General features: G+C 44.2%; 1 protein-coding gene across 1 annotated transcript; it reads left to right on the top strand.

The window, feature by feature from the left end:
• Nucleotides 1–329: 329 nt before the first annotated feature.
• LOC100022664 (5-hydroxytryptamine receptor 3E-like) lies at nucleotides 330–25,827 on the top strand. Its single transcript, XM_056819919.1, is given in 9 exon segments — nucleotides 330–635; nucleotides 16,100–16,284; nucleotides 17,139–17,183; nucleotides 18,119–18,228; nucleotides 18,660–18,829; nucleotides 20,086–20,246; nucleotides 23,540–23,744; nucleotides 23,918–24,133; nucleotides 25,292–25,827. Coding segments are annotated over 7 exon segments (1,119 nt in total). The 5' UTR covers nucleotides 330–635; nucleotides 16,100–16,284; nucleotides 17,139–17,156; the 3' UTR covers nucleotides 25,522–25,827.
• The last annotated feature ends 1,475 nt before the right edge of the window (nucleotides 25,828–27,302 follow it).

Raw genomic sequence — 27,302 nt, 5'->3', positions numbered from 1 at the left:
TGTGGGCATGACACGAGGAACCAGCAAAGGAGACGCAGAAGAACGAGTTCTAAAGATAGGAGAAGCAGGAGACCGCAGTGTTCTCAAAACGTAGAGAAGAGAGAAAATTGAGGAGAAGGGGGTGATTGGCAGTGGCAAAGGCTCCAGAGAGGTCAAGGAAGATGAGGATTGAGAAAAGGCCATTTGGCAATTAAGAAATTCTTAGGAGCTCTGAAGAGAGAAGTTTCAGTTGACTGATGACATCACAAACCAGAATGCAGAAGGTTTCAAAGAGAATGAGGAGAGGAAGGAGAGACATTGAATGTAGGTGACTCTTTCAAGTCATTTAGCTGATAAAGGGGTGGTCAAGAGATACAGGGAGATTGCCGGGGTAGTAGCAAACATTTCTTTTTAATATGACAATATGGAACAATATGGAAGACGAGAGGCAGAGCGGGGACAATTTCCTGGAGAAGTCTTCAGGATGGGACTGAGAGTGGGCATGGAAAGACTGGATTTGGCCATGACAAAGGCAACCTCTTCATTGCAGATTGTGTGGAGGAGATCATAGGGGAAGTCTGAATCCTGCGAGATGAGGCTACGTGGAGAAGGAGGAGTTCTGGGGGAATGACCGGTTCTGGTGGGTGAAGTGTGAGGTGAGCGCTGCACCTGAAAGGGGAGGGACAAGGCGGGCCACAGGAAGCCTGAGGGAAAGGACCTGATTTGGAACAGCTGCTACTTACCCAGAGGGGGTAGGAGAGATTGAGGAGGAATAGAATGCTTACCTTGCTGGGGTGAGCATCCACTTGAGATTAAATTGTCCACTCTGCTGGGCCCAGGGAGCATGATTGAATGGTTTCCTCCAGTTCCATTCAAGAGCCTGTAACTGGGAACAAAGGAAGTGGTATTTCCATCCAGCTTTGCTCTATGTGTGGATCATCTTTCTCTCTACCTATCGTCCATCTATCTAGTCACCCATCCATCTTCTGTCTCTGTCTATCTTCTTACCGTCCATCCATCCATCCATCTGCCTCAGATCCCTCTGCTGATCTGCTATTCTGAATCCTTTCTCCTCTAACCACATCAGTGATTAGCAATATTCTATGGTGGACAGAACGAGATATTTAGAACTGGAAGCCATATTAAGGGCATCTAGTTGACAGCCCTGTTCCATTTAACACATGGGGCTCAGAGAAGGCTTGCCCAAGGCTGTAATAATAATAGTAGAAGCAGGGGGTAGCTGGGTAGCTCAGTGGATAGAGAGCCAGGCCTAGAGATAGGAGGTCCTATCTGTTCAAATCTGGCCTCAGACACTTCCCAGCTGGGTGACCCTGGGCAAGTCACTTCATCCCCATTGCCTAGCCCTTACCACTTTTCTGCCTTGGAGCCAATGTATTGGCTCCAAAACAGAAGGTAAGGGTTTTTATATTAAAAATAACAATAATAGAAGAAGAAGCAGTAGTAGTAGTACTACTACGACTACTTAATTGGTAAAGGCAGGATTTGAACTCAGGTCCTTTGCGATTGGATCATGGAAGAACTGGGTTCAAATATACCTCCTATCTGTGGGAGTACACCAGTCACTTCCAGTCTCTGAAGCTTGGCTCCCTCAACTATACTGTGAGAGGATTGCATCAGATGGGACAGCCTCCAAGGTTCTCTTCTGTTCTAAATCTATGAACATTCCTTTGGAAAACAGCAACACTCACCTGTGTAAAAGGCAGCATTAGCACAGGGCCTAGATTGCTCCAGAGTCTATAAGCCCTAGGTTTAGCCAGTCAGTCAATAAGCACTTGTTAATGGGAGCAGCTGGGTAGCTCAGTGGATTGATTCAAATCTGGCCTCAGACACTCCCCAGCTGGGTGACCCTGGGCAAGTCACTTAACCCTCATTGCCTAGTTCTGACCACTCTTCTGCCTTGGGACCAATACACAGTATTGATTCCAAGAGGAAGGTGAGGGTTTAAAAAAAAAAGCACTTGTTAAATACCAAATATTAAATATTTGTTAAATAGTGTCAGGCACTGGGCTAAGTCCCCAGGATACAAAAAGAGGCAAAAGAGAGTTTCTGCCCTCAAGGAGCCCATAATCTAATGGGAGAGATAACAAGCCAGTTGTACAAACAAGAACAAACTATATAGGCTCAGCAGAGAGAGCACCAGGTCAGAAGTCAGGAAGCTAGTAAAGCTAGCTTTACTAGCTGTGTGACCCTGAGCAAGTCATTTAACCTTATTTGCCTCAGTTTCCTCATTTGTAAAATGAACCAGAGAAGGAAATAGCAAACCACTCCAGTATCTCTGCCAAGAAAACCCCAGATGAGAGTCACAAAGAGCAGGATGTGACTGAACAACAGTCAAGCTTCTCATACTTTATGGCCTTCTGAAATTTGGGAGTAATGAACCAATCAGTGCGAGAAGCCCTTGAATCTTTAGGTATGCAAAGCATTTAGGGCCAGCAAAATATGCTGCCTGATTTAGTAAAAGCAAGCACAGACTTTGAACTGAATAAATAAATAGTGGGTGAAGGGTTAAGACCAGAGATCTCTTGGGTAGAGGGAATCTGATAAGGACACACCCTCAGTCTCTGCAATTTAACTTCTCTGCTCCTGGCTATCAGAGTCCAGGTTCTATCAGAGGTTGGACTTGACAAATCAGGAGCACGTCACTCCCCTTCTCAATAAGCTTCCATGGCTCCCTTTCACCTTCAGGATCCAATACAAAGTCCTGCCCCTACACAGCCCTTTCCAGCCTTTCTGCAGCAACAATAAATCTACTCCTGGTTGCTTCAGTGCGAAGAAACCCATTTCTCAGCTCTGGGCATTTTCTCTTTCCCCCATTCCTGTATTGCTCTCCTTCCTCATTCCTGTCTCCTGGCTTCCCTGGCTTCCTTCAAGTTCCAGCTAAAATCCCACCTTCCCCAAGAAGCCTTCCCCAGTCCTTCTTAATTCTAGTGCCTTCGTGCCATTGACTGCTGTCCAGGCATTTCAGCCATGACTCTTCATGAATCCATTTGGGGTTTTCTTGGCAAAGATACTGGAAGTGCTTTGCCATTTCCTTCTCCTGCCTATTTGACTGAGGAGGGAACTGTGGCAATCAGGGTGAAGTGACTTGCCCAGGGTCACCTAGCTGAGGCCAGATTTGAACTCAGAAAGATGATGAGTCTTCTTGACTTCGGGCCAGGCGCTCTATCCACTGGGCCACCATTATACAACTTGTTTGTACAACTTTCTTGTTAGGTCTCCCATTAGATGGTGAGTTCCTCGAGGCACCGACTGCCTCTCACCTATTTTTGGATCTTGGGTGCTCTATCCACTGCACCACCTAGCTGTCCTAGGAGAAACCTCATTGGTTGTCTATGCTAGCTGCTGGCCAGTACCCTCAGCCATGCTGCTGCTGCCCTCTCCTGGCCAAAGCGGGCCCTTGGGGTGTCTAGTGGTCAGCTCTGCCATGTTTAGCCTTTGTGATTAAAACAATCCAGCCCTCTAGCCACCCCCCACCCCCGCCAGGGCCAGCAGGCTGATGATTGATTGCTCCTTATTGCAAGAAAACTTTGTCCTTCGAGCCTGGGCAGCATTTGCAGCCAACAGCACCCAACGCCCTTCCATTCTGGAACCTTCCATTCTTGCTCGATTTACCTCCTCATTAAACTCTCTTGGAAAAACCAAACAAATCGCTGTGGTTATTGTGGGACAATGAAAAAGGGAACTGGATATGGCAGTGTTTTGTGTGGATGGAGTCCCTGCTGGATTTGAGACCCAAGACCCAAGTCCCTTTCCTCCTCTCAGCCTCTAAAGATCCTTTGAGCTCTAAATCTCGAGTTCAGATCCTGACTGCCACTTTCCACCTGTGTGACCTTGGGACAGTCATTTCCCCTAAGCTCTTTGCACCTCATTCCTCATCTGTAAGATGAGAGAATTGGACTAGGTCAACTCAAAAATCCTTTTGGGCTCTAAATCTGTTTCAGTGGGCTTTGGATTTCTGTCCTAACCCCTCCCTCAGACCTTCTCAACCTGAGCTTTCTTGTTAGGCTAGGTGAGACCTCACCCTCCCAGAGCCTCAAGCTCCTCATTCTCAAATAACTATGCCTGTGACCCTGATTGCTCTGAATGGAGGCCCTGGTCCATTGGGGGAGTTCACTGCCTCTGCCCTTACCCCATGAGAGGCACCCATGAAGCCCGAGCCATGCCAAATGGGCAGGAGGATTGGGGGATGGGCACTATGCCCACCAGGCTCTTCTAGACCCCTTGGTACATGCATCACTCCAAGCTGAAAACAGAAGAGAAGTCCCTGAACCGCCATTGAAATGTTGGGACCAAATGTGTGCTTTCTTGAACAACATCAAATGTCGATGGCCAGGGAGTACCCGGCCTCCACCAAAGTCCTCCTCTGGAGCTTCCTGGTGCTAATGGCGGGGACTCTGGGGTCCGGGGGATTATGACAGCAGCTAGGAGTGGCCCCGTGGTACAGTGGGAAGTAGAATCATGACTCTGCTACTTATGACCTGGGGGATTGTGGGTAAGTCATTTTTTTCCTCATCTGTAAAAGAAGAGGTTGGGACAAGAAGACCTCTGAGCTCCTTCTCAGCTCTAGAGTATGAGTCTATGAATTCTGGAAATAGACTTCGTGTCTTTTGCCTAAGACCAATCTAGCCTCAGACCCTTCCTAGCTGTGTGACCCTGGCCAAGTCACTTGACCCCCATTGCCTAGCCCTTACTGCTCTTCTGCCTTAGAACCAATACACAGTATTGATTCTAAGACAGAAGGTGAGGGTTAAAAAAAAAAACAAAAGCCCTTCCGTGCTACGTTCTGAGAGGTCTTAGCACCTTAGGGTGCTATTGTATAAATGCTGGGGATTCCCTGTGATTCTTTGCTATTACAAAAGCTGTTATTATAATAAACATTTTGGTATTAATTATAATTATGTTAAAGTTTTTTTTTCCAATTACATGCAAAGACAATTTTAAACCTTTTTAAAAATAATTTTGAACTCCAAATATTTCCCACTTCATGGAAAAGGCAAGCAATCAGACAAGATTCACGTGCAGTCATGGAAAACCTATTTCCATATTAGTTCTGTTGCAAAAGAAAACAGGAAGAAAGAAGGAAAAGGAAGTTAAGAAACAGTCAGTGTCCATCTGCATTCGGATGCTGCCAGCCCCTTCTCTGGAGGCGGATAGCGTCTATCTTCCTCCATCCTCCAGGATCATCTTACAGTGTCGCATTGCTGACAATAGCGACGTTAAATAATCATAAAATCCTGGCACATTGGGACATATGGGCCCAGGGGACCTCTGACTGTCTTGGGGCGTGTGTCCAGCAGGGCAGACTCATCACTTTCTTTGCATAGTTCCAAATTGTTTTAAGGAGTGGTTGGATTGATTCACATCTCTGTCAACAACACATTCCGGTACTTAAATAAATCACACACCCCCTTTCTGGGCCTCAGGTTTTCATTGGTAAAAAGAAGGACTTGGACTAAGTCTCTAAGGTCTCTTCTTGTTTTAAACCCTCATTTTCCATCTTATAATCCATACTGTGTATTGGCTCCAAGGCAGAAGAGTGGTAAAGGCTAGGCAATGGGGGTCAAGTGACTTGCCCAGGGTCACACAGCTGGGAAGTGTCTGAGGGCAGATTTGAACCCAGGACCTCCCATCTCTAGGCCTATCTCTCAATCCACTGACCCAGCTGTCTCCTCTAAGGTCTCTTTTAATTCTAAATATAGGAATCTATTTAAATGCAATAATCTAGTCTGGAGTTCACACCCAGAGCCTTCACTGACAGAATCCTTTTTTTTTTTAACCCTTCTGTATTAGAATCAATATTGGTTCCGAGGCAGAAGAGTGTAAGGGTAGGCATTGGGTGTTAAATGGCTAACTCAGGGTCACACAACTAGAAAGTGTATGATGCCAGATTTGAACCCAGGACCTTCTAGGCCTGACTCTCAAACCACTGAGCCACCTAGCTGCCTCCCAAGGAGAGATTCTTCTAATAAGATGGTGGTGGGGAGGGAGAGGTAGAAGATCATAATTATGACTGGCAAAAGGCTCTAAATTTTTCTGTTTATATCTCCTGCTGAGTGACAGGCTTTCTTTCTGGATGTGGCCCCTAGGACTCAATGCCTAGGATTGTGATGGCAACTCTTTTAGAGGTGGAGTACCAGGCCCTGCCCCTCCATCCCCCTACCCCCCCCCAGATTGAGTTCTGTGCCACTCCCTGCCACTGAGTGCTAGGCACACCTTGCCCTCTGGAGAGGAGAGTGGCCTAGAGTGCTCTGCTCCCCTCCAGCTCTGCCGCCTGTGAGCTGCCCACTTTCCCCCCTGTGCACTCCCATTGGGATGCTGGGTAGAGGGGCAGGGGATGTGTAAAAAATTGTTATCAGGTGTGGTGAAGAGGGGAGGAGAGCAGCTCCACTAAGTCCCTCTGCCTTTCTAGTAATGAACTGGGTGGGGGAGAGGGTGGTTGAGTGCCCACAGAGAGTGCTCTGTGTACCATCTTTGGCACCCATGCCATAGATTTGCCCATCAGTGGCCTAAGATGCCTAATTTCAGATGCTGGACAGCATCAAACTATGGCTGTACCTGTCAGCAGTGCCCCTTTCCAAATCTCAGATATCTTATGTTACTTTATGCTACCAGGGTTAGAGAGGTTCTACAGAAGTCGTATAATTCTGTCTGTACCTCAACAAGAACCCCCTGAGCACTGAGAAGTCATTGTAGGGTTATTAATTAGCCTAATTTCAACATTGTCGTGTCAGAGGCAATAGAGGAGCCCAAGGAGAGGGAGAGACAGAAACGGCAGTTGATGGAGCAGTCAGAATACCTACAACATTCCTGATTCAATTTGCTCTCTTAAATGGTGCCCCCAAACAAGTACCACAGTGCCGTCAAAGATCACTGAACACAGATCACCATAGCAGGTATAACCATCGTGAAAAAGTGTGAGCTATGGCAAGAATTACCTGATCAGGACAGACACGATCGATCTGAGCGCCGACCAGTGGAAACATGACACCGATCCACTAGCTTGATTCAAGCTTGCCACAAACCTTCCATTTTTAAAAAATGCCTTTTCTACGAAGTACAAGAAAATGAGGCATAGCCAGGTTTGATTGGGATGGAATAGTATTGAGCTAGATGAAAAGGTGAAGGAAGAGCTTTCACCAAAACCCGGGAAGACTTCTAAGAACTGATGCAGAACCCAGAGAACAGCAACGTTGTTCTTACCAATAATCAACTCGCTATAAATGAAAGGAACTTGGGAACTTTGAACAATCTCGTGATCCATGATGACTCCAAAGGACTCAGGATGAAAAAGGCCACCCTCATCCAGACAGAGATCAAGTGGACTCTGAGTACACACATGTGTAGATGTGTGTGTGTGTGTGTGTGTGTGTGTGTAGTGGATAGAGAGCATGGCTTGGAGACAGGAGATCCCTCAAGATGGGAGCATTCAAATCTGACCTCAGGCATTTCATAGCTTTGTGGCCCTGGGCAAGTCACTTAACTCTCATTGCCCACTCTTTACTGCTCATCTACCTTGGAACAGATACTTAGGTAAAGGTTTAAAAAAAGATACCTGCAGGGGCAGCTGGGTATCTCAGTGGATTAAGAGTCAGGCCTAGAGATGGGAGATCCTGGGTTCAAATCTGACCTCAGACACTTCCCAGCTGTGTGACCCTGGGCAAGTCACTTGACCCCCCATTACCTAATCCTTAACTCTCTTCTGCCTTGGAACTGATACACAGTATGGATTCTAAGATGGAAGGTAAGGGTTTAAAATAAAAAATAAATTTTAAAAAGATACCTGAGTTGCCCTAAAGAATAAAAGATACTATATTGTATTTAGGAATATAATGAGCTGAGTGACTCTGACCTCAGTCATCAAAGCAGCTGTTTACCCTGATAACTTCTTGTGTGTCAACACTGTGACTGAATAGGAAGATCATTCAATTTGGTATTGAAATCCACCTGGACTGTTATCCCAGTTAGGGTCAGAGGATCATCACTCTAGGGTAGGAAGGGGCCTCCCAGAGACCATCTGGTCCAGCCCCCTCATTTTATACAGGAGAAAACTAAAACCCAAGGAAGGTAAGGTACTAAGGTTCTTCAGTCTAGAGTTTGAGGGGATCTCGTGTAGTCCAACCTCTTCATTTTACATTTGAGGAAACTGAGGTTCTGCAGCCTACCCAAGTAGTGCATCAGAGGTAAGATTGACTCCAGAGCCAAGACTTCTTTCACCTTTCATGCTCTCTTAAGGACATTAGCTCTGTGACATGCCAGTTGCAATAGCCTTAAGCAAATTAATTTAATTTCTCTGAGTCTTGGTTTACTCATCTTTCCTATGGGAGTCATAATATGGTCGATTTGCCTACCTCACAGGGCTGTGAAAATGCTATAAACTACAAAAAATGCTTAGCCCAGTGCCTGACATATAGTAAAACCTTAATAAATATTTAATGCCTGACTAAAGTTATCATAATATTATCATTCACAGAAGGTGATGAGAGTCACACAGCTTTTAGATCATCTCTGATGAGAAACTAAATGCTTCCTTATTCTAGATGGGAGATTCTGCTCCAGTGCCCATGAAATTGAATCTTCTAGAATAGGAAGTAGTAACAGTGGTATTCACTACATCATTGAATACAAAAGATGTAAGTTACAGACAAAGAGAAGTTGTTTGTTTATTTGTTTTTAAGGTAAATTCAAGCTTTTAAAAAAATTTGTGTTTTTGTAATTTTTATTTTTAAATATTTTTCCATATTGACATGATTCATTTCCTTTCCCTTCCCTCTTCCCTCCCACCTCCCAGAGCCTACAAGTAATGCCACTGAGTTGTACTAATGCTATCACTTGATACCAATTTCCATATTATTCATTTTTGCTATAGAGCAATCTTTTAAAGCCTAAACCCCAAACCACATACCCATATATACATGTGATAAGTGATCATGTTCTTTTGCGGTTCTACTCCCATAGTTCTTTCTTTCGATGTGGTTAGCATTCTTTCCCATGAGTCCTTCAGGAGTGTCCTGGTTTGTTGGCATTGTTACTAGTAGAAAAGTCTGTTACATTGGATAGTTCCACAATGTTTTCTTTTCTGTGTACATTTCATTCATTTCACTCTGCATCAGTTCCTGGAGGTTCTCCCAGTTCACATGGAATCCCTCCAGTTCATTATTCCTTTCAGCACAATAAGATTCCATCACCATCAGATACCACAATTTGTTCAGGCATCCCCTCATTTTCCAATTTTTTGCCACCACAAAGAGTGCAACTATGAATATTCTTGTACAAGTCTTTTTCCTTATTATCTCTTTGGGGTACAAACCCAGCAGTGCTATGGCTGGATCAAAGGGCAGACAGTCTTTTAAAGCCCAAAGGGAAGTTTTGAAGGTTCTCTTTGTAGAATCAAATAAAAAGGTGAGCCATTAGCTTTATGATGATGTTGAAGGGAATGCAAGCCATTATTTCATGGCTTCCATCTTGCCTTACAGAATTCATCATTAGCATAGGTAGACAAACCGCCAGGAAGACAAATGCAACATCTGTGCCAACATTTGTTGTAGAAGATGAAGAGGTTGGGAAAGTCCATCAAGAGTTTGTCTTCTAAACCAAGTCAACATTACACATTTATACTCAATGATTTTGACACAAAGAGAAGATGGCGTAAAAGAATGTTACAAAATGTGATTCAGAATTAAGAAATGGCCTTAAAGTGTTAATGACTTATTGATTGGACGTGAAGCTCAGAAGCCTCACACTTTCTTCTAGAAGAGATTCAGAAGACAGTGGCTAAGATGAATGCTGAACCACATCACTCCCTTCTTGGAAATAATTGTTTATATCTTACCAGACCGGAAACATCTGGATACCAATGTGGAATTATTATTATAGAGTCGAGTTTAAAAATTAATAGCAAATCAGAAGAAAGGATAATCATGACAAGACACTGGGTGAAATTATAGCTATTCTAATCCAATCTATTCCAAAAAATTTACTGCACAAAAAAGTAGAAAATAAATAAAAGAAAAAATAAGTAAAACCATCACCATCTCCTATGGTAGTTTTACTGATACAAAGTAATCATCATAATAAGGAGGTCAAAAGAGACCAGAATATATAAAAGAAAAAATAAGTAAAACCATCACCATCTCCTATGGTAGTTTAACTGATACAAAGTAATCATCATAATAAGGAGGTCAAAAGAGACCAGAAAACAAACAAGTACTTGATCACTTTGCGAAGGACAAAATAGGTTTAGAATATAAGCTCATTTGGAACCTGAGATGATGCTGATCAATTGGGGACTGGTTAAACAAGTTATGGTATAGGAATACAATGGAATACTATTGTGATCTAAGAAATGATGAAGGAAATGGCTTCCAAATACCTGGAGAGATTTGTATGAACTGATGCAAAGGGACGTGAGCAGAAGAAGGAAAATAATTTAGACAGTAATATTGGAAAGATAATCAACTTTGGGAAATGTTGTAACTGCTCAATGCAATGACTAAGCACAATTGCAAAGGATTTATACTGAAATAGGCTATCCACCTCTAGATAGGGAACTAATGGATTCAGAGTACAGATTAAAGCATCCTTTTTCTTTTTCTTACTTTTTTTTTGAAACATGGTTGATGTGGAGATTTATTTTGCATGACTATATATATTTGTAATAGGTTTTATTTGTCTTCTCTTCTCAGTGGGTTGAGGTGGTGGAGGGTAGGAGAGAGAGAATTTGGACCTGAAAATAAAATAAAATTGAATTAGAAAAAGAAAAAGAATATAAGCTCCTTTGTAGACAAAAGAGCCCACTGGAAGACTGTAAACAATGTTAGTTCACAAAATAATGCAGAGTGATAGAAAGGCCAATGAACCAAGAGAAAGATTCACAGGAGACTTATCTAAGCCAGACCAGCAGAAGGGGTCAGTGGATGACTTGCCAAGATGTTGTAAAGTGGGTTCCTATTCAGATTGGAGGTAAAACTAACTGGGTTCTGAGCTTGAACCCCACCCTAATAGTCCATTCTTCTGTCAACTTTATTTCTGGAAACCCCAAGTTTGCCCCTGTCCCTTGGGGGAGGTCCCAGACTGGCCTTGTCCCTGAATGAATAATAAACCTTAAAGTACTTAATGATCCCAGTTTAGATGGGACTGGTAGATAAATTTTTGTCTCTCCCATTCTGCAGGGACCTCTCCCAGATAGCCCAGCTCCTCACTGAAGCCATACTTTTGTATCCAGTATGGTTTAGGATACTCTCTGATACCCCAGCCTCCAACTACCGTCTCTTTCCCAAGCCTGCTTGTAAACTGTCAGTGTATGTTTGCTGCACTTAATTCCCCAAAAGGTATATAAGTCCCCAAGTTCGATTATTCTTTGGAAAATCATCTTTGATGGTGTGTTCTCCCAGAGACACTGTCCCCAGAGCCCCCAGTAGGGCTTGGCTCTGGGTGGCGGCCAATTATTAAGGACCTGCCTCTTATCTTGATGAAAGATTTGGTTTTTCTGACGACTTTAGTGCTTCTGTGCTTTTCCAAGTTGGCACTTCCATGACTTTATGTTCATATTTTATATGTGACTATCAAGTACATGACAGCCATTATTTGGAGGAAGGGGAAAGGGAAAAGCATTTATATAGGATTTACTATGTTCCAGGTACTATACTCTAAATGCTTTCTACAAATATCTTATTTGATCCTCATAAGGACCCTTCAAAAGTAGGCGCTATTATCATCTCCATTTTACAGTTGAGGAAACTGAGGTAAATAGACTTTTTCAGCATCATATAGCTAGGAAGGTTAGTCATTCTCGGTCACCAAGAGACTACCACTATATAGCTAGGAAGGATTTTTTTTTAAACCCTTACCTTCTGTCTTGGAGCCAAATTGGCTCCAAGGCAGAAGAGTGGTAAGGGCTAGGCAATGGGGGTTAAGTGACTTGCCCAGGGTCACACAACTGAGAAGTGTCTGAGGTCAGATTTGAACCTAGGACCTCTCATCTCTAGGCCTGACTCTCAATGCACTGAGCCACCCAGCTGCCCCTGCTAGGAAGGATTTGAGGATAGATTTGAACTCAGATCTTTCTGATTCCATGCTCAGTATTCTATTCACTGTGCCACCAATAACCATCTAATCCTCAGCCAAGCTATCTTCTGCCCTGACTTCCCAACTTCCTATTGGCACCTGAGCTGCAACCCCAGGGTGAGGCATTCCTTTGGTGACACTCTCAAGCCACCAAGTTTACTTGCCAATGAGGAGGCAAGGGTGAGCTGACACCAGTAGTCAAAGTCAGGTCTTGAGGTGTGGCTTTTAGTCCTTTAAGCTCTGCTGTGCCCCTAACCCCTGCCAAGTCCCCAGAGAGGCACTGAGAAGAGAAGGATGAAAGAGAGACAGCATTACAGGGAGGGATTTCTCCGCTGCCTGATTCTCTGTGTTCTACTTCAAGGTAAGACAGGAGCAGGGGAAGGGGAAGGAGATGGAGCAAAGCCAGCTTCCAGGAAGTACCCCGACCCCTTCTTTTTCATTTTTCTTCCCATCATACCTCTCTCTATCCCAGATAGAAACATAATGATGCCGGCCTTGAACCTTCCTGGCTGCCTCTCTCTGCTTCCATTTAGTCACTTCATCTCTGCTTCTCTCTTCTCTAACTCTCTTTCATTCCAGGTCAAGTACTTATACCCCCAACATCCAGGTACTCACTGACATTAAAAGGAATACATTATGCCATCTCCCAACCTCTGGAGACAAGTGATGTGGGCTAAGTGGTATGGAAAAGTATTTTTTAAACATTCTTGTTATATTTTGTTTTTACATCACTTGTATTTCCCAATCCCTCCAGAGGGCAGCTAAGTAGTGCAGTGGGTAGAGTGAACTCATCTTCCTGAGTTCAAATCTGGCCTCAGACACTTACTGTGCGACCCTGGGCAAAGCTGATTAACCCTGTTTGCTTCAGTTTCCTCATCTATAAAATGAAATGGAGAAGGAAATGGTAAGCAACTCCAGTATCTTTGCCAAAAAAAAAAAAGGCTAAATAGAGTCAGGAAGAGTTAGACAGGATTGAACAACAAACAGCAATCCTTTATAACAAAGGCTAAAAAAAAAATCAGGGTATGGGGGTGGGGGGGGGGGGGAGAGAGGGATCAGCAATACCAAACAACAGGAAAGCTCAAAAAGTCTGACAACCATACCCACAATCCCCTAGTTATGCAAAGAAGTGTATGGGGGAGAGGAGGAGTCTTCTATCTCTTCTTCATGATAATTACACAGCATTCAGTTTCATTTGATTAATTGTGGTTGTTCTTTCTTTTTACTTGGATGGGTATATATTTGTTTTCTGGGCTCTGTTCTGGGTGTTTTACTTTGTATCAATTCATACAGGTCTTTTCATACTTCTTTGTATTCATCATATTTGTGTTTTTACATTCATGGACCGGTTTGTTTAATCATTTCTCCCTGCTCCTCTACTTTGTTTCCAGTTCTTCCCTCCTTCAAAGAGGACTGTTACAAATAGATTGGCTTGCATGTTCCTATTTATTATACATCTTGTGGAGATAGAGAACCATCTGAGGTCCAGGCTAGCTTCTGACATGGACCAGTCACACCCTCTTGCTGTCCTGGGCAGCTATCATGGACTAGGAGTTTCCAAGAGGATGTCAGTCTGCATTGATTTTACTGAGGAAATCCCAAGGCCAGACTTCTCTCTCTCTTCCAAGCATTTTGTGACTTACAAAATACTTTACTCAAAAGAAATCCTTTTGGGGATAGTAGTGAAGGCAGGATAAGGGAAGGGCCTGAACACCACGCTCACCATGCTCGTTCAAGGGTCAGTTAAACGAAGTGAGACTTTTAATCTGAAGAGTGGCATGATAGAAAGAATGCTGGATCTGGAATTTGAGAAGCTAGGGTCACCTCCCATTGATGCCACAATCTTAAGCAAATTCCTTCTCCTTTTCTCTGTGGCTCAGTTTGCTCATCTGTAAAATGGGGGAAGTTGGACCACATTTCCAAGTCTTATTCTCCAGTTCCATGAAGATTTTAGGGAGGGATATGCTGGCTGGGTTCAAGGATTTGAAAGGCCATCATTTAGGAGAGTGATTAGAATTCTTTTCTTTGGCCCCAGAGAATAGGAGGAAATGACTAGGGAAGGCTTAACAGCAAGGGAAAAAACCCTAATAATTAGAGCTCCCCCAAAATGGAATGGCAGAAAGTTCCTCCCAAGGAAGGGGAGGATGTCTTTGGATCTATGCGAGATAACCATTTGCTAAAGGAAATCAAGTGGCATAATGCCCAGAGGTCTGGACCTAGAATCAAGAACCTTGAGTTTAAATTCAGCTTCAGATACTTCCTAGCTGTGTGACCCTAAGCAAATCCCTTCACCTCTGCCTGCCTCAGTTCCCTCACCTGTGAAATGGCAACAATAATAGTACTTACCTCCCAGGGTTGCTGTACCGATCAAATGAGATCATATTTGTTAAGTACTTTGCATACCTTAAAATACCATTAAAATGCTAGCTCTCATTATTATTCCCTAGAACTAGAAAGGACCTCCAAGGACACAAGTAGAACTCTCCCCTTTCACAAATGAGAAAGTGAAGATATTTGGAGGTGAAGTGACTTGCCCAGGGTCACACATCCAGTAGGTATTAGAGATAGGCCTTGATTTCCTGGGTTCCCATGATTCTGAGACTGGTTTTCTATCCATTCCACCATGTGGTATGGTAGCAAGGTATTAGATTTGGGAATGAAGGAGACATGAATTTGAATGTCTCTGCAGACACTTTCTAATTGTATAATAACCTCAGTGGGCAAATCCTTTAAGCTTTCTGTTCCTCAAACTATCAGTCTCTATTAGCAGAAAAAGTTCTCCAGCCTAATGAAAACCCAAGGCCAATCTTTTAAAAAATGTGAAAAAGTTGCTGTTTTAATTATGTCAGACTTCATGGTCTTTGAGTCCCCTCCTCATTCTGAGATGTGGGACTCTCTAAGTGAATGGCACAGATAGCATCCTAAATCAGTGATGGCAAACCTGTGGCACAGGTGCCAAATATGATATACAGAATGCTCTCTGTGGGCACATGCACCCCCACTCCATCCCAATTTGTTATTAAAAAGGCAAAGGGACGTGGCCTGAGCTGCTCCCCTCCCCCTCTCCACTGTCCTTGATGACATTTTTTCACATCTACCACCCCTCTGCCCAGCAGTTCAATGGGAGCACACAGGGGGTAAAGTGGGTGACTCACAAGTGGCAGAGCTGGAGGGGAGTGGAGTGCTTGGGCCACTCCCCTCCCCCCTCTGTACATTTGCTGAGGACATTCCTCATTTTTTCACCCACTCCTCTGTCCAGCAGCCCAATGGGAATGCTTTCTCCCTCCCCTGTGTGGGGTAAAGGGGGAGCAGGGTACATCCAGAACTCGGGGGAAGGGGAATGGCAAATGGTCTCTGGGGGCAGGTGGGTATGGCACTTGATTGGGAGAATAGGGCCCAGCACTCCATCTCTAAAAGGTTCGCCATCACTGTCCCAAATTACAAAGAACAGATAATGCCCTGCATTGTGGAAATCATCATCATCATCATTATCATCATCATCATCATCATCATCATCATCGAGGTGCCTTAGCTGCCTAAGTACCTCCCACTGCTCTCACTCTTGTTGCCCTCCAGTTCTGCACAAGGTGAGAGATCTGTGTAATGAAGGGAAATGAAGGCAAATTTCCTCCTTGACCTGGATGGAAGGTCTAGGACAAGACAAAACACCCCAGAGATGACCCGTGAGGTTTGGGAGTTGGGGGGGATGAGAATATTAAAGTGCAGTCACTGGACCAGGGTGGACTTTTCAGGGACGCTGCTTCAGTTTTGCATGGTGGCAGGAACCCTAGAGGAAGTAAGGGCTGAGAACTGACCACATCAGCTTCCACCATTTGCCTACTAGACCATCTCATATGCCTTGGCCCAAGCAGGAAGGGTTCAGTGTGAATCCTGGGTCATCTGGAGATTAGGGAGACTTTGCATGGATTCTCCAATAAACCTTTCCAGCCTTCCCTCTGAGAAGGTCCCCATATCCTGGGGCCTGTATCCCCCCCTCTCTGATGGGAAACCACAGAGCTGGAAATCTCTCTTGCAGGTTTCTCACCCTACACTGGGCACAGTGATGCCTACACCATCAACTGCACAGGGTTCGACCTGTATGGAGTAGACCCTAATGCCTTCCAGTCAGTGTTTGACAGAAAGGCCTTCCGTCCAGTTATCAATTTCAGAGTTCCCACCCTGGTCAACATCTCCTTCACCCTATCTGCCATTTTGGATGTGGTGAGTCCTTTACTCTGCCGTATCTCCCTGGGCCCCAAATATGAGGACAGGATAATAGAAAGGGGGTCGGTCGGCTTTGATGTCAGAGGATCTGGTTCTCTTGCTACTCACGCAATGACGGACAAGTCACTGTCCCATCACCACACATGTAGGCCTAGCCTAACGATATTTCTGCAACAAATTCCATTTTTCCCAAGTGAAATTCTATGAGGAATTTCCTTTTTTAAAAAAGCAACATCCCTTTTTAAAGTCTTAGTAACAACTCTAAGACAGAAGGGCAAGGGTCGGGCAAATGGGTTAAGAGACTTGTCCAAGGTCACTTAGCTACTCTATTTGGAATTTTCTATCAGCAGCTCAGACCGAATAGACTTGATAATGCAATGGATAAACCATTGGACTTGGAGGAAATTAACAATTGATTTCAAATCCTGCCTCTGATTCTTACTGGCTCTTTGACAATTTAAGACTCAGTTTCCTCATCTGCAAAATGGGAAATGGAATATCTGAAATACTTCCCTCGTGGGGAATGTTGTAAGGATATCCATATGCGTAGAGCACTTTATTGGCATTATGTGAGCCTCTCTGGCCTCAGTTTTCCCACCCATAAATAGCATAAAACACTTTATAGAGCATGTTATACATAAAGCACGTTTCAAACCTTAAAATAAGTCAAATATGCCAAGTATTATTGGCTTATTTACCTGTTGGGGCTCATCTTAACCCCCTGGTTTATAGTGGAACAACAAGTCTGTCACTTGGGATATATAGGCTGAGCATTTAAGTGCAGGAAAGGAGGCTGGCATGGAGCTGGGCTTCCTGAGCTCCTTAGGCCTGATGGGAATCTCTCTCCGCAGGATGCTCAGATTCAGCTCATGACATCCTTTCTCTGGGTGAATATGGTAAGGCAACTCTCCTTCCTGGTTCTCTCTTCTGCTAGTCAGAACATCTTTCCTGTGGCTAGCAGAGCTCAGGGAATTAGACAAGCCCACTCCAAGTGGAGGCATTGTCTGGACCTCTCCATGCTGATTTCTGTACAGATTGTCTCCTCCATTAGGCTGTAAGTTCCTTGAGGGCAGGGATGATTCCTGGCTTCTCTCTGGATCTCTAAGTGTTTAGTGTAGTGCCAGGTACAAAGTACAGACTTGACTGATGTTTGTGGATTGGGCAAAAAAGTTTCCTGGAAATCCAGCCAGCCAAAAAGGCAGAGATGGAAAGAAACCCCAGAGAGGGAGGGCAGTCCGGACCAAGGGGCCAGAAGTCTGAAAGTGAGTACGGTCTCCTATCTCTAGGGCACTGGAGACCACACTCATGGTCTCCCTGGAATCAAGACATTGGGGTGGCGGATGGGACCTTGCTCAATAGTGAGGGAATTGTTACGGGTCCAGGGCTTAAAAGTGAGAGAGTAGAGAGATCAGTGGTTCAATGAATTGAGAGCCAGACCCAGAGATGGAACATCTTGGGTTCAGATCCAGTTTTAGACACTTCCTAGCTGAGTGACCCTGGGCAAGTCACTTAACTCCTATTGCCTAACCCTTACTACTCTTCTGTCTTGGAATCAATACACAGTATTAATTCTAAGATGGGAAAGAAGCAGAGAAACAGAGGAAGGAAGGAAGGAAGGAAGGAAGGAAGGAAGGAAGGAATGAAGGAAGGAAGGAAGGAAGGAAGGAAGGAAGGAAGGAAGGAAGGAAGGAAGGAAGGAAGGGGAGAGAGAAAGAGAGAAATAAGGAGGGAAGAGGGGAGAAAGGGGGCATGACAAGGGAAGGAGATACTTATCTAGATAGACATCAGGCCCTTGTCATCTTTACCCATCTTCCATTGCTCTGAATTTTAGGTTTGGGACAATCCATTCATCAGCTGGAACCCAGAGGAATGTGGGGGCTTAACAGAAATCAGCGTGGCGGCAAAGAACCTCTGGCTCCCGGACCTCTTCATCATAGAGTTGTGGGTATTGGGTTAAGAAAAGAAAGACAGATCCCAATTCCCATTCCTCAGGAAAGGGCAGGACCCTAAAGAGAACACATTGAAAGAGTGCGAGCTTCTAGGTCTAAAATACAGAGATGGAAGAGAGGACAGAGAATGGGGTCACTGAGAAGGTGGGGGAGAATTGGGGAGTAAGGTTTCACCAGAATATGATGTCTTGGCAAAAATAGAAAAGGGGAAGTAAGTAGGAGGGAAGTAGTACAGAGGATTAGAAGGAGCAATGATTTTGGAGTCAGAAGACTTGGGTTCAAATCCCACTTCCAAAGTTTACTACTACTTTTGTGATTTGGTTAAGTCATTTAATCTCCGTGAACCTCAGTTTCCTCATCTGTAAAATTAGAGGACTGGGCTACATGGCCTCTGAGGTCCAATCCACCACCTCTCCTATGCAGCATGGACGTGGACACAACCCCTACCAGTCTCTATGCCTATGTGCACAGCAGTGGCCGGATCAACTATGATAAACCTATGAAGGTGACCAGCATCTGTAACCTGGATATCTTCTACTTCCCCTTTGACCAGCAGAATTGCACCCTGACCTTCAGCTCTTTCCTGTATACAGGTAAGGGTGGTGGCATTTCCATAGATACTCTAGTGCTTAGCAGAGTGTTTGGCATATTGTAGGCAATTAATAAATGTTTATTGGCTGACTGATTAATCAAATGAGATTGTGTGTGTGTGTGTATATAAATGTGTTACAAACCTTAAAGCACTATATACATTATTACTATACTTAAAGGGAATTTTTTTAAGCTCTTACCTTCTGTCATAGAATCAATACTATGTATTGGCTTCAAGGAAGAAGTATAGTAAAGGGTAGGCAATGGGGGTTAAGTGACTTGCCCAGGGTCACACAGCTAGGAAATATCTGAGGCCAGATTTGAACCCAGGACCTCCCATCTCTACTCCTCGTGCTCTAGTCACTGAGCCATCTAGCTGCCTCCATTATTACTACTCTCAGTTGACACTCTACAAACCACAAGGAATAGTAATGACCCAGAAAAGGGTTTGGAGAAGTGATAGTGAAAATGAGCCAAAGGATTTTTGAAATTAGAAAAGCAGGGAGCAGCTGAGTGGTTCAGTGACTTGAGAGATTGAGAGTCAGACCCAGAGATGGGAAGTCCTGGGTTCAAATATGACCTTGGATACTTCCTAGCTGTGTGACCCTGGGCAAGTCACTTGACCCCCATTGCCTAGCCCTTACCACTCTTCTGCCTTAGAGCCAATACCAGTAGTGATTCTAAAATAGAAGGTGAGGGTTTTAAAGAAAAAAAAGAGAAATTAGAAAAGTAGAGGAAGGCCCACAATGTGTGGGTGGGTGAGCCAGAAGCAATTTTACAAAGAGATTTGTAGGATAGTAACCAGGAATTTGGGCCTCCTGAAATGTGGATGAAATCTGCACCTCTGCCTGGCCCTGTCCATTGCTGACTCCCAAATAAATACCTTATCTGCCCTGGAGAATGGCACCTTCTGCCATGAAGAGCATATATGTCTGTATTTTGGCAGCTAGGTGACTTGGGAGATTGAGAGCCAGGCCTAAAGATGAGTGAAGTCCTGCATTCAAATCCAGCCTCAGACACTTCTTAACCATGTGACCCTGAGCAAGTCACTTAACCCCCATACCCAGCTCTTACCGTTCTTCTGCCTTGGAACTAATATCCGATCCTCATTCTAGGACAAAAGATAAGAGTTTTAGAAAATGGTATTTGTCTCCTGTCTCTTCACTGTCTTCCTGAGTCCACAGCAGCCCCCAAATGTTGGTCTACCTTGCTTATCCTTGGTCCCAGCTCTGCTGATTCCGTTTGATCTCCTCTGCAGTGGATCACCTGTTGCTGGGCATGGAAAAGGAAGTGTGGGAGATCACGGACAATTCGCGTGATATCATTCGGACTCAAGGCGAATGGGAACTCCTGGGCATCAACAAAGCAACCCCAAAGTTGATAATGGGTTCCAGTCTTTATGACCAGATCATGTTCCATGTGAGTTCAGGTTTCCTTGTTCTACTCTCTCCCCCCAGCAATGCCGTTGCGATTCGTCCCAAGGCCCCCAACAGAGGGCTCGAGTCCATCTTGGCAGGTCTCTCCTTCCCATCTGTCCTGGAAGACAGTACAACATTTAGGGAAGGGACTATAACCAGCAGAAAGGCAAGGATGGAGCTGGCCAGCTCCATTCAAGGATGGGAGCCCTTTATGCTCTCTCCTCTCACTTTCTTCATCTTCAACGAGGGCCTGGACTGGATGACTTCTGAAGTTCTTTCTAAAGCTCGAAACCAGAAAACGATCACGGGATGATATGAACAATAAGAGGTTCTGTTTGTCCCCAGAGAAAAGCTGGAGGAGACCCAAAGAATGAAGAAGACGGTACCTTTGTTTCTGAAAGGATCCGGTGAAGAGGATGAGGAGGGTTATTGTAAAGAGATCTTGTTACCAAGAATAATCGTTGGGTTAGACAACGACGGTGGCCATGGTCACCGGAAGTCACACATGAGCTAAGAAATGAGACCTCGGGTTCTGTTTATTACCATGCATTGCATGCCGTATACTAGATGCCCAATTTAGGCAGCTGGTACATGGAATCCTGGTCGACTGATTCCCAAATTTAACTTTATGAACCCGAGGCATAGCTGTAGGGCAATCCAGGGATCTATTTGTATGTTCTCTCATTAATTAATCAAATTTCAATGAATTTCTTGATGAAATGAGCCTAGAACCCCATCCCAGTTCATAAAACAAAGTGGAGAACCTTTCTTAATAGTACTTTTCATATCTTTCTAAATATCAAGTTCTTTAATGCCAACAGACAGCATGTCAGAGTGGATAGAGAGCTGATGTTGGAGCCAGAAAGATCCGGGCAAAAGGCCCATGATCATATGCAAATCGTTTAACTTTCAGAGCTCTGTCTGGGCAAATCACTAAGTCTGTCATTTGAAAAGAAGATATGATTGGGCATTGATTCTTTTTTTTTTTAATACTTACTTTTGGTCTTAGAATCGATACTGTGTATTGGTTCTGAGGTAGAAGAGTGGTAAGAGCTAGGCAATGGGGTTAAGGGACTTGCTCACAGTCATGTGGCTAGGAAATGTCTGAGGTCAAATTTAAACCCAGGATCTCCTGTCTCTGCATCCCACTCTCAATCCACTGAGCCAAATATTGTTTCTTTTTTTTTTTAACCCCTCATCTTCCATCTTGGAATTGATACTGTGTATTGGTTCCAAGGCAGAATAGTGGTCAGGGCTAGGCAATGGGGGTCAAGTGACTTACCCAGGGTCACACAGCTAGGAAGTGTCTGAGGCCAGATTTGAACAATGAGGGTCAAGTGACTTACCCAGGGTCACACAGCTAGGAAGTGTCTGAGGCCACATTTGAACCTAGGACTTCCCATCTCTAGACCTGGCTCTCAATCCACTGAGCTACCCAGCTGCCCCCTCTCAGCATTGATTCTTAAATGGAGTTTCTTTATCTTGGATTTTCCTGGGCCAATAAAATCACAGGTCCAATTCCTATCCCTGTCCTACTAATAATGTAATCAATTATAAAACAAAGGCATAGATGATTATTTATAATAATGTGATCAGTTAAAAGAATTATTTCAACTGGGCAAATGAGCCCAGGTAGAATCATCTCAGACCAGCCCTCTAGCAGTAGATGACTTCTCTTCACTTCTGAGAACAGTCTCACCTCATCTTGTACACCCGGGATAACAGACTCCTTAAGAATCCTCCTCTTCTTCTTTACGAGATAAAGGCTGCAGTACTTTCCGAAACATCTTCTGTCTTTGTGTCTTCTCTTGCCATGACAGGAATACAGCCTCTTCAGTTTTTCTTATGTCCTCATTCTTGAGTCTGCCTCTAGACTCCTCATAAAATTCTTTTTATAATGCTTCTTCACAAAATAAGAGAAGACTATTTGAGCAGGAAAGTAGTTTCTCCTCATCTTCTCATTGTCTCTGCAAACTCCTCACAAATCAAAGTTGAAACATGAACTTTTCTTGTCTCCATAGGGAGAAATCTCTCATAGAGTGACAGTTTGAACTCTCTTTCCTTTGTTTCTTAAGGAGACAATAAGGGAGGGGGAGGCAGCTAGGTGGATACTTCCTAGCTTTGTGACCCTGGACAAGTCACTTAACCCTCATTGCCAAATGTGTAATTGGAAATCTTGTGCCTTTGAACTACATTTCCCAGGAGCCCAGTGACTTCCTATCCTTAGTGCTGACTTAGACAGAAGATAAATTGGGGGGAGTATGTGTCTAGGTCTCTTTCCTTCCTGGGTTAAGACATGGTGGAGCTGGCTGTTTGAACAGGTAGACGATCCATGGGCACAAGGTTTTATTTTGTTAGCTTTTTATTTTGTTACTTCTAGTGATTATTAATAAATCTTACAAAATATAATATTGACGTTATTGTGTATTAACAAGATTTCCAATGACACACGAGCCCTTCCCACTCTTCCGCCTTATTGATCCCAAGACAAAAAGGTAAGAGTCTAAAAAGAGAGAGAGAGAGAATACTGTCTAAAGCCTCTGTAGGGGAAGCGTTTGATATAGGGATTACATAAGTAAATGAAGTACGGAAGTATGAAGGATTGGGGGGGAGAGGGGGAACACCAGCAGCTCCCCTGCCTCCTGGGGGGAGGGGATAAGCCACAAGTAGGCAGTGGCCTTGTGCTGATCCTTGAGGGAGGCGAGGGGTCCTGGGAGAGGGAAGTGAGGAGGGAAAGGACAGCTGGTACAAAGCAGAGCGATCCTGGAGACAGAATGTCATCTCCAAGTGAATACAATGTACAGTGTGTGCAGGGCAAGAATGGAAGATCGGCCAATAGAAAGGGAATGAAGGCCTTTAAGGGTGAGATGGGAGTTTGCTTGTTTTTCTAAAAGCAACAGGGAGTCACTGGGGTTTATCGAGCAGGCGTACAACATGGTTCAAGCCAAGCATCAGGGTTAACACTTTGGTGTCTGTGGAGAAATAAGCGGATGATGGCAAAAGAATAGGATACCCATCGATGTCTCCATGGTGGGGACCGTGGTAAAGGTCCGTCAGTTGGTCCCTAAACATTGATTGAGCACCTGCTGTGTGCCAGGCACTGTGCCAAGTGCTAGGTCCTAGAAAGGCAGACCTTTGCTGGTGAATCTGAGAGGAGAGGGACTGGCTTAGCCAGGGAAGGAAGGAGTCTTTCCTTACTGTGCAGTTTTGATGAAGACCTTCCCCAGTTGCCCCTTCCAACAAGTTCAGACCCCCTTCATTCCCCATTTCCTCGGTCTCCCTTTCCTTTTCCAGGTGACAATCCGGCGCCGGCCCAGACTTTATGTCATAAATCTACTGCTGCCTAGTGGGTTTCTGATCGCAATCGATGCCCTGAGCTTCTTCCTGCCAGTTGAGAGTGGCAACTGAGCCCCTTTCAAGATGACCCTGCTCCTGGGATACACCGTCTTCCTGCTCATGATGAATGATTTACTGCCAGCCAGTGGCACCCCACTCATCAGTATGGCTCTCTCCACTGTGGAGAGGAAGAAGAGAGAAGTGGGAGGGTCTGGGGGGGCAAGGAAAAGAGTGGCATTAAGGGATTGGGGTTGGGATTAGGGGAAGAGGCCATGGGAGGAGGGTGGAGGTCCCACTGGTTCTTGCTCACTGAGGTCCCCCTCATATGACCCCCAGGTGTGTACTTTGCTCTGTGCTTGTCCCTGATGGTAGTCAGCCTGCTGGAGGCCATCTTCCTCACCTACCTTCTGAATCTGGTTACTACACAGCCCCCTCCCATGCCCCCCTGGCTCCATTCACTGCTGCTGCACTACCTCCGAGCAACAGAGCGCTGTAACAAGAGGTCTCAGAAAGAACCCAGGGGCTCTGGCCCCAACCTCATCCACCTGCCTGGTAATTGGCATCAGTACATCCACATGATTAGTCTCTTCTTTTGCCCCTGCAGCCTAAATATTTCCCCTTCTCTGTCCCTAACTGTGAGTTCTTCCCAACTCCTGACTGAGCCCCTGTCCTCAGGTGCCTGGAAACTAAGAACATTGGACCAAATCTAATAAAATGATGTACGAGGAGTTGAAATGTCAAGCCCCATGGCTGGGTTCAAAAAATCAAAGGAACTGGGGAGCCATGGCAAGATAATAGATCATGTGAAAAAGATCTGGGGGTATTAGGAGAGAATAAATGCCATACGAATCAATCTTTTGACAAGAGAGTCAAAAAAGCAGATAAAGCTTTTATTGCACTAATTCAAGGCTAGTATTGCAAGCAAAAGAGGTGATTGTCAAGCTGACTTCCCTCTGACATGTTGGAGATGTTTTGGTCATTTCTGGTTCCCAAACATTACAAAGGGTATTGATAAGCACAAGCGGGTTCAGAGAGACCACTAGAATAGTGAACAGGTAGAAAAGCATATTTTTGTAGAGGGATCAATGAATAAAACTGACTAGTAGTTATGTAGCCCTTTAAACTTAACAAAGCATATCTGAGCTTCACAAACAATTCTCGAAGGAGAAACTACAGGTAATGTCCCATTTTATGCCTGAGGAAACTGAGGCCCAGAGAGTTTACATGACCTCACTGTGGTCACACACACACACACACACACACACACACACACACACACACACACATATTATTACGTGTCAGAAGCAGAATTCGGCCCGGGGTCCAACACTCTATCTTCTACATCATGCTATCTCTCACTTACTGGGGACGTGATAACCATCTCAAACGTCTGAAGGCTTCTCTTCTGGAAAATGAAGCAGAATTGTTCTGTTTGGGCCTTCGAAGGAAGAAATCTGCAGAGATAGATTTCAGCTTGATGTCAGAAAAACTTCCTAAGCAATGTCCAAAACGGTAATAGGCTTCCTCAGGTGATTGTGAGTTCTCACCCATGAAGTTCTTCTCATAGCGTACAGATAACTAATTGAGGATGCTCTCAGGTAGGCCCTTGGATTAGATCATTTCTAAGGTTTACACACACACACACACACACACACACACACACACACACACACACACACCCCTATTAAAAATCTATAATTATTTCTATAGGGCTGATGGAGCCAGTCGTTATGGCAACATGGGTACCAGGATCTAGCGAGGCCAAGCTAAATGGAGATCCAGGATCAACGAGGGCACCGTTGGAACAGGAGGCCCAGGGGCGGCTGACAGCTAACATGTGGGGGAAGTTCATTGTTATTCTTGATAAGTTGCTCTTCTGGCTTTATCTGCTCTTCATGGTCTCCTCTCTCACCACTGTCATCATTTTATGGAACACCTAGAAATAGGGTGCCCTCCCCAATTTCTGCTTCCACTGACTTTCAGTGAACAATAAGCCATCTCCCTTTTCCTTGTCCAAATGGCCGTTCCTGTTCATATGTCAGTCCACTCCCAATTGAGTCCTACAGGACAGCTTCAGCCTAACCCTAGGCAGTTTCCTGACTCTTAACGCCAGTAAGTATCCTTGTTCCTACTCCTATAGGTTCCTCTGCTCCTTCTTGCCAGACCTAACCTCTCTGTCCCTTAAGGATCCAGCCCAGGAGAGTCATCTAATCATTGTGTTGTCCTAATAAATCATTTTGCAGAGAGCATTGGCTCCTCAGAGTATTTTCTCACAAGTTTGCAAAATGCTAGAGATGAGCATGTTGATGAAAGAAGACTCGGGATGAAAGACTTGCCCACTTATTATAGCAAAATGTCTGCCATTCCAAACTAATGAGAATTCTTTTATTTTTCCTTTTTAAGATTTCTAAGACCATTCCCTAGATTATTTTTCTGGGGAAAACAAAAAATTTCATTCTCATTTTAAATATCTATAAAGTATAAACGTACATAACTCTATGGTAAACGGCAAATTTTACTTTTCTAGACTTACTTTCCTTCATCCCTACTATCATTTAGCCTGCTTTTTAGCTATAATCATGGAATGCCATAGACAGAAGGGACTTTAGAAATCATCTAATTCATCTCCTTTATTATATAAAAAAGGAAACTGAGGCCCAGAAAGGAGAAATGACTTGTCCAAGATCATAAGCTGGTAATGAGGCAGAATTAGAACCAAGGTCTTTTCATTCAGAATGACATGCTTTTTCCATTATAGTAGATCCTCTTCTTCTGATTACTCATTTTCCATATGATTTCATAGAAAAGGGACTTATAAACAGAGAATGGGTTTTTAAAAATAGATCTTTATATTTATTTGTTATGTATGGCTTGAGGTAACATGTGTGGGTCCCACAGAAAAGGGAGATCCCTTATTCCTTATTCTATGCTCTCTAGATAAGCATCTACTCACTAATGCCAATTTTTCAGAAATTTAGTTAGTTCAAATACTTTTAAATTTTTAAATAAAATTTTAAATAAAAAATCAAACAGGGGGGCATCTGGGTAGCTCAGTGGATTGAGAGTCAGGCCTAGAGATGGGAGGTCCTGGGTTCAAATTTGACCTCAGACACTTCTCAGCTGTGTGACCCTGGGCAAGTCACTTGACCCCCATTGCCTAGCCCTTACTACTCTTCTGCCTTGGAGCCAATACACAGTATTGACTCCAAGACGGAAGGTAAGGGTTTAAAAAAAAAATCAAACAGTATACTGAATACAGTGACTAGAAAACATTTCCTTCCATTCACCATGAGGCACACATTCTTCAGGTTACCACACCATGAGTGAGGTAGGGAACATATGCAGAGAATATACTTGATTTGGGAAACATGAATATAAGGAACATCTAACCAGGGAATATGCCTAGAGGGCAGGTGCTGTAAAGATTAAAATTTAGGGGAAACAGGGAGACTGAGGCAGGTAGAAATTAGTTTCTCTCTGCAAGGAGTATTATATATATTTTTGGAGGTTTATTGAAGATTAAGGATTAAAGAAAATACAGGATAAGAAACACGTGTCCAGGCCATAGAGTGGCCTAGACACAACCTCACCTACATTATTGAAAAAAGCCACGCCTGCCCCAAAATGGAAGTCCAAGAGCCAAGAGCTAGGGCCCAAAAGCCTTTGAATCAGCTTAAATACCTTCTCGATCTCGGCCCAGGTGAGGTTACAAGGCATTCTG

The sequence above is a fragment of the Monodelphis domestica genome, chromosome 2, assembly GCF_027887165.1.
Source record: "Monodelphis domestica isolate mMonDom1 chromosome 2, mMonDom1.pri, whole genome shotgun sequence".
Taxonomy (NCBI): Eukaryota; Metazoa; Chordata; class Mammalia; order Didelphimorphia; family Didelphidae; genus Monodelphis; species Monodelphis domestica.
Note: the sequence above shows the minus strand (reverse complement) of the source record. Positions and strands in the feature narration are given on the sequence as shown.